Source organism: Charadrius vociferus, unplaced genomic scaffold (assembly GCF_000708025.1).
Source record: "Charadrius vociferus isolate BGI_N301 unplaced genomic scaffold, ASM70802v2 scaffold358, whole genome shotgun sequence".
Taxonomy (NCBI): domain Eukaryota; kingdom Metazoa; phylum Chordata; class Aves; order Charadriiformes; family Charadriidae; genus Charadrius; species Charadrius vociferus.
In genome coordinates this window covers 310,515-324,009 of record NW_009649576.1, presented here as the reverse complement: position 1 = coordinate 324,009, position 13,495 = coordinate 310,515, and the positions used below count along the sequence as shown (strand labels likewise).

Genomic DNA, 13,495 nt, shown 5'->3' with positions numbered 1-13,495 from the left:
ACAGTGCGTACACTACGCGTACTGGGGGAGGACTAACACCCAAATTGGGCGAGATACAGATCGCAGCGTTCAGGCGACAGACGGCACCAAGCCCATCAGTGTGTGGGTATTGGAAATCTGAGCAACCTCCAGGTACAGCACTTTGGGAGGGATGACTTGGGTCAGCTGACTGGAAAATTCCCAGAATAAAGTCACCTTTCCCCGCAGCTGCAGCGCTGTCATTACATAAAGAGTCGGGCTGGGAGCAGCGCGAGTGCCGGGGACGGAGACCGGGCAGGCAGCACACAAGTGACCAAGCACAGCTGTAAACACACAGCGATTATTTTTGTGACAAAAATAAGTGCCATTTTGAGCTAAGGGGTACTAATTGCATGAGAACGGTATGACAGGGGGAAGCAGTTATCCCCCAGGAAAGAGGATGCTTTGCAAAGAAACCTCGGTGCAAGAGCTGCCAGTACCCCAGCACCCATCTCAGCAACCCCGCAGCTGCCTTGCTGAGGGGCACTGCCACCAACCAGCGCGTGGCAGAGCTTGTTCCGACAGAAAGGGACATTCAAGGTCCCCCGCCACCGTGGATGACGCAGCAGACGCTGTGAATCTGGGTCTCCGTGTCCAAAGTAGGCCAGGGCACGCCGCGACGGCTCTCTGGCAGATGCGGGGCAGGCCAGCGTGACACCTACCTGTTCTCTGGCCGCCGGTAGTCCAGCCTGCAGGTCCCGCTGGTGAGACTGAAGAGGGGGTGGAAGGAGCACTCCAGGCTGTACAGCGCCTGCTCTGCAGACAGCAAGGACAGCGTCAGGGCACGCCACCACCCCAGCACCCCACCTCTCACAAAACAGCAGTTGATTTAGCCCAGAGGACACTGATAATTGAGAGCTCTGGCACCCGTGAAATACGCTTGTTCACAGCCTAGCAAGGCACAAAGCTACTTCAGAGTACGTGGTCGCAGCAGATACCCAGGCAAGAGCGCCTTGTCCCCTTATGAGGGCATTAGATCATGCTCGTTGTGAAAAGTAACTCTCCTGAAGGAGGTCTGCGATTGAGGCTGCTACAACTGCCTCTGCCACAACTATCTTCACACAGGGAAGCCAAAGATCCTGTCCTCACCTCACCTCTGGCCCCTCCCATCATGCTGCAGAGCACATGCCTCGATTACCAAACAGCACATCTCAGACACCAGAGACTGCAGCACGGCAGTACGAGGAGCGGCCATCCTCCAGGATGCCTCCTGCCCCAACGCAGCCTGCGCCCCCGCCCCGAGAAGCACAGCCCGACGTGCTGACCTGCAACATGCCGGTCAGAGGAAAGCAAGGCAGGCTGGCCTGGAGGGCTGGGCAGGCTCCCCGCAGAGGGCATAGGCTTCTTGGAGCAGCCCTCGCACTGCAGGACCTGGTAGCTACTAAATCAGACCCTCCTCCTGCAAGGGATGTCCTACAGGTGAGACCCCCTCCACGTCCCGACAATCCGTCCATTTATTTTGAAGGTGAACGCTGATGTGCTTTGCCCCAGACAAGCACGTCCGGCTTTATTTAAAAGCCTCCAGCAAAAGCTGCTGGTCTGCAGGATCACACAAGGCCGCGTGCTCATGGCCCAGAGTCACAGCCACAGCCAAACCAACCCTTCTGGTTTGCTGCGTCTCTGTTGAAACAAAACCAAAACTGAACCAAAATCCCTTGATTCATGCCAGGATATCCGCTCCCCACTTTAGCTCTTACCTACGAGCTCACGGGCCATCTCCTGATCCTCCTGCATCCGGCACACGTCGCTGAGCAGCAGAAGGGAGTCCACATGGTACGGTTCCAGTGCCTGAAGCAGCGGCTACAGGAGAGCATGAGCTTGGTTACACGATGGCACTAATCACGGGTTTCTCATGCACTCTGCCTACCAGGCAAGTTCTGTAAGTGTGGCAGGGAGGCAAATGCCCTGACACCGTGGCTATGAGAGAAGGGCTGTTCTTGCCCCTGGGTCTGAAGGTGAAGAAATCCTGTCCCACACCATCAGAGAGCCAATGCTTAGACTGTAGTTCAAGGCTGGGGATGCATCTCACATGAAAGGCTAAAACCGCATTAAAAGAACCTAAGAACCGTCACGCTGGGTCAGAGTAGAAGTCCATCTTGCCCTGTCTCCAAAAGCAGATGGCTGGGAAATAGTGCACGAAGCTGGGCACACGTGATGACTCCGAGTACAGTCTAGGCTGCCAACCTTTAGGGGTTCAGCAACCCCCCTAGCAAAGACACCATTGATATTAATGATGTCTCCTCCTGCGGTTTTGTTCACTTAGTGACCCAGGTACCTTTCCAGCACCCCAGCTCTGCTATACCAAAAGCCACCTCTTAAGCACACAATGAGAAGAACTTCCTTTAATCCCAACCTGCCAGATCCATCCCTTTGTTGGAAGGGCCAGCAGGGAGATCTCTCCCCTCTCCATGCAAGATCTGGGCCCTCCATTGCAGCTTCCCTCAGGCACCTCCCTCCCAGTCGACCCAGCTTTTCCAGCACAGAGGCCGTGTCAGCCCTTTGATCAACTTTGCTGTCCTCCTCTGAATCTCTCCCAGCTCCACCATATCCTTTTGAAGGTGAGGGCCCAGAACTGCACACAATATTCAAGATGCAGGCAGCAGGCATAATTACATTTTTGTTTTACTCTCTATCCCTTAACAATTCTGAGCATTTGATCAGACTTTTGCTTCCTCTGGGTACCAAGAAGATGTTTTGACACAGCTATTACAATTCCACAATCCACCTCCTGACTGGTAATGGATTGAAAATATTTTTTTCCAGGCTTCAGAATGGAAGTTTAACCACATCTCAAAAACCTCTGCATTCACTAATTATATTATAAATGGGCTACTTCTTCCAAGTGCCTAAAATTCAGTTTCAATATGAAAATACTGAAGCTACCTCAAATCTCCCCAAAGTTTAATTTTGGGATTTTTTTCCCCCCAAACTGAAAAAAAAAATATGGCTTCAAAAACTCCAGAAGTTGTACATCTGCAGGGTGGTGGCCAGTGTGCCCACCTACAGTAAAAAGCCGTTATGTTCTAGGCTGTCCCAGCCCAGCACCTTTGACTCAGTGCCACTTGCCTGATGTTTCACCCGCTCCTTGCTTGCTCTCAAGTTCCTTTCTAGTCATTCTTTTTCGGGAGAGATGGAACACCTATGGTCATTGTGATGGGAAAAAGTGCTCTTCACACACTTACGACTTCACCAGCAAAAACCCTTTAGCCTACTGGCAAGAGCAGAAAACGACTAACTGAGCAGGGCACCCCAAAAATCATGTTTTACATGCTGAAACCATGGCAGTGAGGCAGATCTGGGCTCCAGCCACGTGAAACTGCGGCTGTCACAGATAAACTGGTTGGAGGTTTGAAGTAATTCTGGCATCAGCAAACCCCTGTCTGTTAGATTTTACCCTTAATGGAAAATGGAAAGACTAAAGCTGTAGGAATATTTTCAAATGTAGTCAGACCCACTTAACAGGGAAAGAACTTAAAGACTAAAAACAGAAAACCTGTCCTGCTCCGCACAGCCGTGAGACAGTGTTTGAGCTGTCCATAGGACACTGGCTTTCAGGTTGATCACTGCTGCATAGGAGTTACTTCGCATCATCGAATGCGAATCCCTCGGTCCAGTCAGCAGGCAGAACTGATGAGCTGGAGGGAGCAGTGGCCATGAGCAGAGTGTGGGAACGCAGAAGGAAGTAAACTTTATTTAGTACACAATGTCCTCTTTAAGAAACTTCTCCAGGGCATATACCCGAGCTCATGTGGCCAGGGTTTTCAGAGCAAGAAGACCTCAATTATGGTTCAGCATGGTGCAGAGCGATTTTACTGTTGCTTATCACTACAATCTATAAATGTTACCATACAGTTTAATGAGCTTGGACACGCATGAAGAACTTTCAACACAAAGACGGTTTTGCTGAAATACCAAGGAAAGACACATTTTTCATCCATGCAAGAGTTTTATAAATAGAACAGCTGTTAGTTTAGATTCCCATTTAAAGATAGGTTTATACAATATTTTTCCTTTCCCAGCTGAAAAGCTGAGACAAGGGAGCTTTATTCCTACCCTTTCAGCCAAATCGTCAGTTCCCGCAGGCTCCTCTTTCAGATGGCTACCTGGCATGCTCTCGGGCGGAGCCACTGAGCCTCCGCCACCAGCCACTGGACCTCATTTGCACCAAACTAGTCACTTATCATATTCATAAGGTGGAAGCAGAGCTCAGCAAGCAACGCTGCCTCACCCCACACAGAGGGGGCAGAGGGCTCCACTGCTCAAAACGAGACTGGCAAAAAAATAGGCACTGGGATGCATCAGCCCACCTCCCCTGTCAGAGAAAGGGGCTGCAGGAACGCAGGAGGTAACAGCACGGGCAACCCAATTTCACAACATACCACAACACTGTTGGGGTCCATGGTCTCTACATTTTCCAGGAACTTCAACTGCACTTCCTGGTACTTGCGATGGTGCTCAAACGTGAAGTACTGCACTCCCCCCTTGGTGTCCACCAGCTGCATGACAATACCTAGAGGGTGCACGGGAGACATGGGTACCACTGCTGCCAGCCTGCCCGCACAGCAGCAAGAGATGCTCTTCTGCTTTCTTATCACACAGAAAGCTCATTCATATCATTGGGTCCAAAGCCAGATGCGTTATCAGAAACTCCCAGAGAATTTCACTCCTTTCCCTCCTCCAATAAGTCACTCTGAAACCCACCCGAGAAGCCCAGGCAGCTTGCTCTCCCCACGGCTATTTCTCATTATCCAGCAAGACTGCTGTTAAGACGGGAAGTACTCATCACCTGCCACCTCCAATAAGGGAGGGAAAAAAAAAAAGCCCAAATACTAAGATACAATACAACAGAGTTCTCCCTGTTGAGAAAGGAAGTAATTCCATCAGCTGATGAACAGTTCCCTTTCTGTATCAGCCAGCATGAAGCCTGGGCCTGGCAGCTGATGAAAGCAGCTCCGGTTTCCATGTGCGGATGCTCTAGGAAAGCCAGGCTGGCAGGAGCAGCCATCCATGCCAAAATGGGCACAGGATCAACGCGCCCTGGCAGCTAGCAGCAGTGCAGTGCTTCGGAAGGTGGCACCGAAAGCCTCACCTGTTCTGGTGTAGCGCGGCCAGGTGCTCTGGGGAGTCGTCAGCCACGTGCCGCGGACACACTGGCGCTGCCTTTGCCTGAGGAAATAAACACGACAGGTCAGAGTTTCTCTGTACTAACAGAATGAGGAGGGCTGAAAGCAGCCAGAAAAACGATGATTCGGGGAAAAAGAGATCCAACTTCTTCCCCAGCTACAGCCCTGCCACATGGAGCTTTTGCCCAGAGCTTTAACATGTTCTGCCTTCAAGACACAACATACCTTCGCTCAGGCTCTGCCTTGCTTGAACCATTCCTTGCTGGGCCAGCCAGTGCCTCCAGCATTTCCACTTCAATAGCTTCTCTCCCCTGTTTTTATTCCTGCCAAGTTCTCAGCTGCCTCTTTGCTTCCAACAGCTTCCCAGGTCCAATTAAGAAAGCCCCATATCCCTCTGACTCATCTCTCTTCCCAGCAGTGCCTTCAAATGTCAACTGATTTAGTTTAAGCTGTACTCACAAATGCAACCAATTTATTGGTTCAGGGCAGGAAGAATTCAGAAATCAAGGCTATTCTAAGAAAGTCATGTCTCCTCAGTAAGGGACTGCTGCTTCTTCTTCAAGCACTAAATATTCTTCCACAGACTCTCTTAGAGAAGGGTTCTGCCTCCACCATCACTGCTCTGAGCTTATACCCTTCTTATGTGCACTTTTTTCAACCAGTTCACGAAAGCAGGGATTTCTGGATAACACTGGCCACAGTGCAACGGATAACTGCACAGAGACCCCACACCCAAGAAGCCGTAGGTTCCCTGGGCCCCTGAAAGCAAGTGCATGAGACCCTCTGAAAAGTATTCAGAGTCCATCAGAGACTTTGGAATAGCAAAAAGCAACAAACGCTGGAGAAAGAAAAAAAAAAATATCTAAGAGTCTATACTCTAGGAATTTGAGTGAAAGGACTTTAGAAGGGTGTTTGACAGTAAATGAGAGGGGAAATCAGCAGAAGAAAAAGCAAATGCTAGCAAAAGCCTGGAGAAGTCTTATCCGCCCCCCTCACACACATTAAAAAAAAAATAAAAATATTCCCCTGTCCCAAAAAGCAACTACTAAACGAGTAAGACACCCTGAACCCTGGATTCCCTGCCTAGGTGTAGCACTGGGGGCTTGGTAAGCCGTACCAAGGAAACAACAGACACACCCATTTGGACTTTGAAAGAATTTAATACTAAATTCTGGACTAACCTCTGATCACCAAGAACAGCACGAGCCCCAAAGTATCTCTTCAACTCGTTCTCTGGATTCAAGTTTCTGAGAAAGTTGGAACAAGAAAGAAAACCTACTGTCAGTTAACCGTAGCCAAATGTCTCACGCTCAAGTCTTCTCCATCAGTGCCAAGTGTTCTGTACCTTGAACCGTCTCCAACCAATCCCCCGAACTGTCCCACACCCCACCGATCTGACACAATAAACCGAAAGGAGCCTAAAAACGGTCAGAAGAGGAGGCACAAAAAAGCTTGTTCAGTCAGATGCTCGCTTCCTTCATGTTCTGCTCCTAAACAGCACTGAGCTGGGGAATGCGTCTGCTGCCCTCTCCAGGGCAGCTGGGGCCTTCGTCTGGGATACTCCCAGGACAGCAGGAGTGCACGCTCAGGGGATGTGTGAGATACCCACCATGCAATGGCAGCCTGCAGTTTGGGGCAAGCACCCTAACCACTGCATGGAGGCTGGCAAGGATTAAAATACATACTTTTAATACAAAGATCTTGTATCAAAGCATGACAACACCTACAATTTTCTTGACCAAACATTTGGCCCAGAGAAGGAAGGCGTGTTTGAGAGGGGTTTCTCCGCCGTCCAGCGGCAGGGCTTGAAGAAGGAGAGTGGAAGGCTGAGATCCAGCACTGACAACCCTCACCCACTCAGAGATTATCCAGCTCTCAAAGGTTTCTGAATAACATGTACTTGACCAGAAAAGTCACTGAAGTTTAAAACCACCTCTAGGTAAACAAACATTCTGCCTTTACCGAAACAGCCCTGAACAGGCTGCGCTGGCACTGTGTGCCCATGAGCCTACACTCAGTTTTGATGCAGTATGCCTGAAGGTTTCAAAACTGGGACACGTAAGTTGTCCCAGCTACAAGTTTAAAGGTTTTCTCCAACAACACAATGAACCGCTGCCAGTGTCTGTACCAGCCCCGGGCTCCGAAACACACTGGACACACCAGCCAGCCCATTCCCAACAGGTTTCCCAGTGCGACACAGGCTCAGATGTTATGGGTCTCTAATTTGAGGCCGACTCATTCTTCAGCTCTTGGACACGCTTGGTGCTTAGTCCACTTTGTTGATGGAGACATGTGGGAAAGGTTAGACAAGTCTAACCAGCTTTCCTGGTGAAAATAGCTCCTGGCACTGCTCAGCCCTCCTCAGAGGACAGCATATGCTGCACTGGGGCCTGCTGCTCGCAGCACCCAGTCTGAATGCAGCCAGTCACCTGGCCAGGTGAGTTTGGTTGCAAAGCTTTATGCACCAGGGCTCTCAGCAGCTCTGCAGAGATTCTCCCACAGAGTCATAGAGTGATTTAGGCTGGAAAGCACCTCTGGAAGCTAATACGGTTCAGTTGCCCACTCAAACCAGGCTTGACAGCAGAGAAATACCAGTCACTGCTCAAAACTGAACACAGCTCTAAAAGCAATGGTTAGAAACGGCGATGTGCACAACCATTACCACAAGCGCTTTCAAGCAAAGTCCTGATTACACCGGGAGGCTCCCAACTCCCTTCCTTAGGGGAACAGATAACCCTGTCACAGGCAAGGCCAAAACGAGGAAGGAAGCAAGTACTACCTGTGCTCTATGTAGAGCAGAGGCCTGCTGTCAACGATTAATCCGCTCTGGGTCTGCTGTGATAGCCCATTGGTATCTTCAATCTTCTCCAACAGGCTGTCGATGTCTTCCAGGTCATTGTCTTCCTTAAGATAGGCACATGCAAAGACAAGGCAGTTATTACAGAATGAGTCACCACGGCATGCAGGTCACCCAGCACAGATCACACCCAGCTGCCTCTGGGTCCTTCAACTCATCCCGATCTCCGTGCGACACTGGTGCAGCCTGAACCCCTCACCCTGCTGCTACCCCATCGCTCACCTTGGGTGCGCACATACCCTCTCTTATCGAGGCCTCCTGCTCTGCACCTAGCACCCTTTATTCCCTCAGGAATCCCACGCAGAGCCTGCCTTCCCTGTTCAACTGCCCCCATAAGGGCTGGCTTCTCTTCCCCAAGCTATCATAGGGGCTGCTGCTCTTCACACCACCGAGTTCGAACGTGCCAGCTGAATATATCTAGCAAGGGCAAGAGCTGGCAGACTGTCTGGCCTCTGGTCTGCCCCTTCTTAGCCGGCCTTCGCTGTGTTTTTGACCGATTTATTTATACTACAATCCCTACAATATCATGAAAAGTTGGGGTGCTGATTTTAGCCATAAATATTTAAATAATCAGCCTTTACCATCTACTTTCCATGGAAACACTAGGTTACTGCTGGGATCCTTGTAAGAAGATATCAAACGCTCGTGCAGCTTTAACCCAGCTCTAATGTACTGCACTCTCACTTTCCCCATCTTTTAACAACCCAACGAATATATCCAGCAGTACACATTCAACAGTTGTGTAACACTTTTATCCTGATTTTCCTCTATTTTTCCCCACAAATAGCAAGTGACGTATTTCTTATGTGGTGGTTTCACATCCTCCTCATGATGTACGTGGATGGAACACGGAATTCCATTCACAACACCCAAATAGCACTGCAAGTTTGCCTTTTCCAGCTAAATATAGCCACTCCACGCGGAGTGGATACATGAAAAGTTTATAATGTGCTCTGCATTCAAGTGCTTGAACAAAGATCGTATTATCTCTAGTCAGCAAATCAAACTGCCTGGTCCTGGGCCTTAAGTTCACTAGAGTCCACAGCTGGCAGATGTCACCCTATTGCTTGTTATTCTCGGACTAGGAGAGGAAACAGGCTCTTTGATTGGGTTCTCTGCCTTAGTTACTTGCTCTGAGCTCGCCCAGCTGAATTCCTGGTGAGGAGGTGGCCAGTCAGGCACTACACCAGAGTCACAGCTCACCCATGCAGCACTTCAGCATACTGTGGCTCAGGATGTTTAGCACAGGACCTCCCTCGAGTAAATAGTTAAGGTTCTTAAACCTTGGCAAAAAAATAGCTCCCACTTGAACTTTATTTCTATTGAATTTAAACGAACAATGACGGTGATCTGTTTAGTTTCCTAGCTTAGCTCAAGTAGATAAAGTATATTCAAGCATACACATTTGTCCCTGAGTTTTATCCGTAACAAAGACACTGAATGAAGTTCTCAGTCTCAGCACACTTCACTAGGGGTAGACACCTTGGGGAGAATCACTGTCCCCTTGCTCCCTTCACCACTGAGGGGACGGAGCAGGTCCCACAGGAAGAGCATTTGGCAGTGTATTTGCTGATAACATGCGAGCGGACGCTCCTGTCAGCATTCAGCTATCAGATGCCAAACTACAGAGAAGGTGCGTGGCTGTGCATGGAGGAGAAGGGAACGTAAACGACGACTGGCAGCAAGAGCTTTGTATGGCTCTGCAGAGCAGGGACAGCTACCTAAGTAGGGCAAGGAAAATATAATGAAAATGCAAAATTCCTCGCGCTGTACCCCCTCCCGTGCAAAGCCTCAAAGCAGAGATGAAAGAAGATGACACTGTGAGGATTTCAGCTCTAAGCATCTGCAGCAGAGCTGCACCAGTTGCAGCTACTTGAAGGACCACAGTCAAAAGCTGCTGTTGCCATTTTGTAATTTTAAATGAGTAAAATGCAAAACCAAGCATTTTTGCCTCAAAATCTTTTCTGCAGCTGCCTGACAGTAGCCACTTTGTCAACCCCAATGCAGAAATTAGCACGGCCACTGACTCTGAGAGCAAACGTAGACATACCAGAGTCTCCCCTGCTGAAGGTTTCTTGGTTTTCCTTTTCTTTTTTTTCTTTCGTGGCTTGTTACTCAACATAGGCTGCAAAGAGAAATGGAACAGCTGTCAGAGCATGCCCATGGATTGCAAGGAGGAAAGCTCCACCAGGGAGAAGCATTTCCCACACGGATCAGCATGCCAGGAGGGCCCTTAAATTAAACCAATATTCATCCTTTCAAATTTTTCACCGAGAAGAAATTAAGACATAATGAGAAAATGGAGGAAAGCACCACAGGTTTACAAATGCAAGGGTTAAATCTCAGCCAACTTTCATACATCTGAGACTGCAAAATCAGGCAAGAAACTCTTTAGATACACCAGGTATGGAAGAAACATTTCAGCCCTCCTTTACTCTCTAGAACAAATTTATTTTTGTCTTTCTAGTGAGTGTAACAGTTTCATCAGTCACTCCAGATTCCACAGAAACCAACACCTGCCCAAAAGCACCATGTGATACAGGCTCCTCTCACAGCTGACACAGCTACTTTAGCTCACAATGCCATGTAGCATTCCCTAACCTGAGAAGCACACTGCTGTCCACGCTGGCTCTTTCCCAAGGCATACAGAGCTAAAAAGCGCATTTCCAGAATTTACACAGGTAATACAGCAAGTAACAGTGTTACAGAACAACCCCACGGCTCCTGAGCTGATTTCAGAACAGGGGAACATGCAGTCCAAATTTGGCTCTATCAAATGGCAGGGAGACGACTGCTGAGGGCTCCCACGTTTCTCTCCAGGAAGCTCTGAGAGAAGCAGCAGGTGCACACTGCAGTACTTACGCAGGAAATTCACTGGGTCAGGGCCTGCTGGAGCCACAGCTCATGCGGGAACCGACCGAGCAGAGCTCACACCGCACATCCAGAGCATTCCCAAGCCCCTGGACTGGCTGAGGCTACCAGTACAGCCGGACCGTACACAGACGGTGGTCTTTGCTCCTCTAGCCACACCACCTGGCACCCAAAAACTGCAGGCACACCCCAAATGCTGAGACCTAATGAGTGAGGCCAGGGGGCCAGTCCCCCCTTCAGTCCCCCCATCCCTATCTCCAGCAAGACAGGGGCTAGACTTGCAATGTCAAATTGTTAATTAAAGTGCCCCTTTCCGCAAGGAGACACTTCTGAGTTGATAAAGACCACGGGAGGGAATCTTAACACAAAACAACAACAAAATGCTCCAGAGAAGAGTAAGTTCAATGTTTAGTTTACATTGCTTGGAATCTTCACATTATGGACTCCAAAACAAACATGTCATTGATGTCTCGGTTTCAACTGCAATAGAGTTAATTTTCTTCCTAGCAGCTGCTGTGTTTTGGATTTAGTATGAGAATGTTGATAACACATATTGTTTTAGTTGTTGCTTAAGTAATGCTTATGTTAAGTCAAGGACTTTTTCAGCTTCCCATAGAAGCTGAGAGGGAGCGTAAACAGGACAAACTAGCCAAAGGAATATTACATACCATGGACAACATACTCTGTATATAAATGGAGGTTGGCCGGGGGGCAGGAATCCACAGTTGCTGCTTAGGATGAGCTGGGCAATCGATCACTGGGTGGCGCAGGAATGCACAATCGCTGCTTGGGACAGGCTGGACAATTGGTCACCAAGTGGCGAGCAACTGAATTGCATCGCATCACTAATTTTGTATATTCTTTTACCATTATTTTTTTTTCTTCCGTTACTCTTCTATTAAACAGTCTTTATCTCAATCTCCCTCTTCTCCCTATCCCACTGGGGGAGGAGGGAGGGCAGGAGTGTGTGAACAGCTTCATGGTCCTAGTTGCCAGCTGGGGTTAAACCATGACAACTGAGCATATACAGAACACCCCAGCCCCACATGCACTGCAGAGCTCAATTAACTGTACAGCAAAGGGAGCAGAGAAGCAATCTTCATTTCAGAATCGCAGGCTGCTTTCCTCCCCACGCACGTTGCCTGAACCCGGTGCTGATGAGGACACAGCACAAGGTCCTCCTCAGGAACCTCCCCTCTGTGGACATAAAGCCTCCCCGATCCCAGGCACAAACCCAACCCTCAGCATCAAACTGCTCATTCTCCTCCAGATCTGGAGCCCCGAGCACCTGGGTTTAAGCTCCCTGCGCGCATCCCTCCCCTGAGGCTCATATCATCAGCCTCTGACAAAACCCAGATGCAAGGGAAAAGAAACACACTTGTCTGCTACCCACAAAGCTGCTCAGCACACACATAAGAAATCTCTCTGCATCTCGCACAGCAACCGCCACCATCACTAGATACCTGTGTTTTAGTTACCGTTTGGTCCGGCTGCTCTGCCTCCTCCCCATTTCTCTGCCCATTGCCTTCAGCCTCTTCAGTTACAGCCCCTTTGTTGTTCCCTTCTGCTGCATCCTGCTCTCTGAGCCGGGCATCCCCTCGCTCCTCTCTGGACGGTAGCTCATCCTCTGACTCCTCAGCAGTTATCTGCGCAAACAGATGGACAAGCTGCAAAAACAGCCGGCGCAGGGCTGTGCTCTGCCCTCTCCTGCACCCGCGGGACAGAATTTCCCAGGGATCTGATCTGCTCCACTCCCACCTGCAAACGGAAGAGAAAGACATTGCAGAAGCAGCGCAGGGCTCAGCTGCCTGAAGGCCTTCTCCAGCAGATGGATGGGGACGACCCCTCACTTAAAAGTGTGTCACCCAGCAGGTGCCTGGAACAGCTCCTCACCCACCAAATTGCTGGAGGGGACAAGAATCCACTGCATGGCATGGCTGGTAGAAAAAGCACAGCCCTATCTGGATTCTGCTTTTCTTTGGGAAGAGCCTCCAAAGCCAGACTTGCCTAATGCTCACACAGTCAAGCCTCGAGGAAGGAGAGTGAACCACTGGGGCTGGCCAAGATGCCCTGAGAGAAAGGACCAGTCTATGTCACCCCAGGGACCCATCTGTGCCATCAGGGCCTGCCTGACCCCTGAACTCCAGCACTGGGACCTTGTGGGGCTGCAAAAGTGGCAGGAATGTTCCTAAAACCGGTTTGGCCCACCATTTGACCATCCCAATACTCAGGCCCAGCTCTGACAGTGTCCAGACCCAGACCACCCAGCTCTTCCCAGGCTCCCCTCCAATTTCCTCCCAGTTTAGACCCAGTTGCTGCCCCCTCAAGCCTTCCCTAAGCCCCCCGCCTGATCCCAGCTCCCTCCATTTCCTACACCCCCAATTCACATCCTCCCCCCAGCTGAGTCTCCCCAAGGCCGTCCAGGTAACCCACCATCCCACACCTCCCAGTCCCACCCCGGTCGCTGACCCCAAATCACTCCCTCCCACAAACTGTCACCTTGGTCACACACACACCCAGCCACCACCCCCCAGGTCACTGTCACCACTCTTGGTCATTACCACCCAGCCCCCCTGTTCCCTCCAGTCATCCCCCCAACACCCCCTCAGTCACTTCCCTCTGAGCC

General features: G+C 50.0%; 1 protein-coding gene across 1 annotated transcript in view; it reads right to left on the bottom strand.

Moving 5' to 3' along the window:
• SPIRE2 (spire-type actin nucleation factor 2) overlaps positions 1–13,495 on the bottom strand; it is a 25,736-nt gene that overhangs the window by 6,173 nt on the left and 6,068 nt on the right. Inside the window, 8 exon segments of the mRNA XM_009890345.1 lie at positions 681–774; positions 1,716–1,818; positions 4,398–4,528; positions 5,108–5,184; positions 6,323–6,388; positions 7,921–8,045; positions 10,049–10,123; positions 12,348–12,515. Of these exon segments, the coding sequence (XP_009888647.1) occupies positions 681–774; positions 1,716–1,818; positions 4,398–4,528; positions 5,108–5,184; positions 6,323–6,388; positions 7,921–8,045; positions 10,049–10,123; positions 12,348–12,515 (839 nt within the window).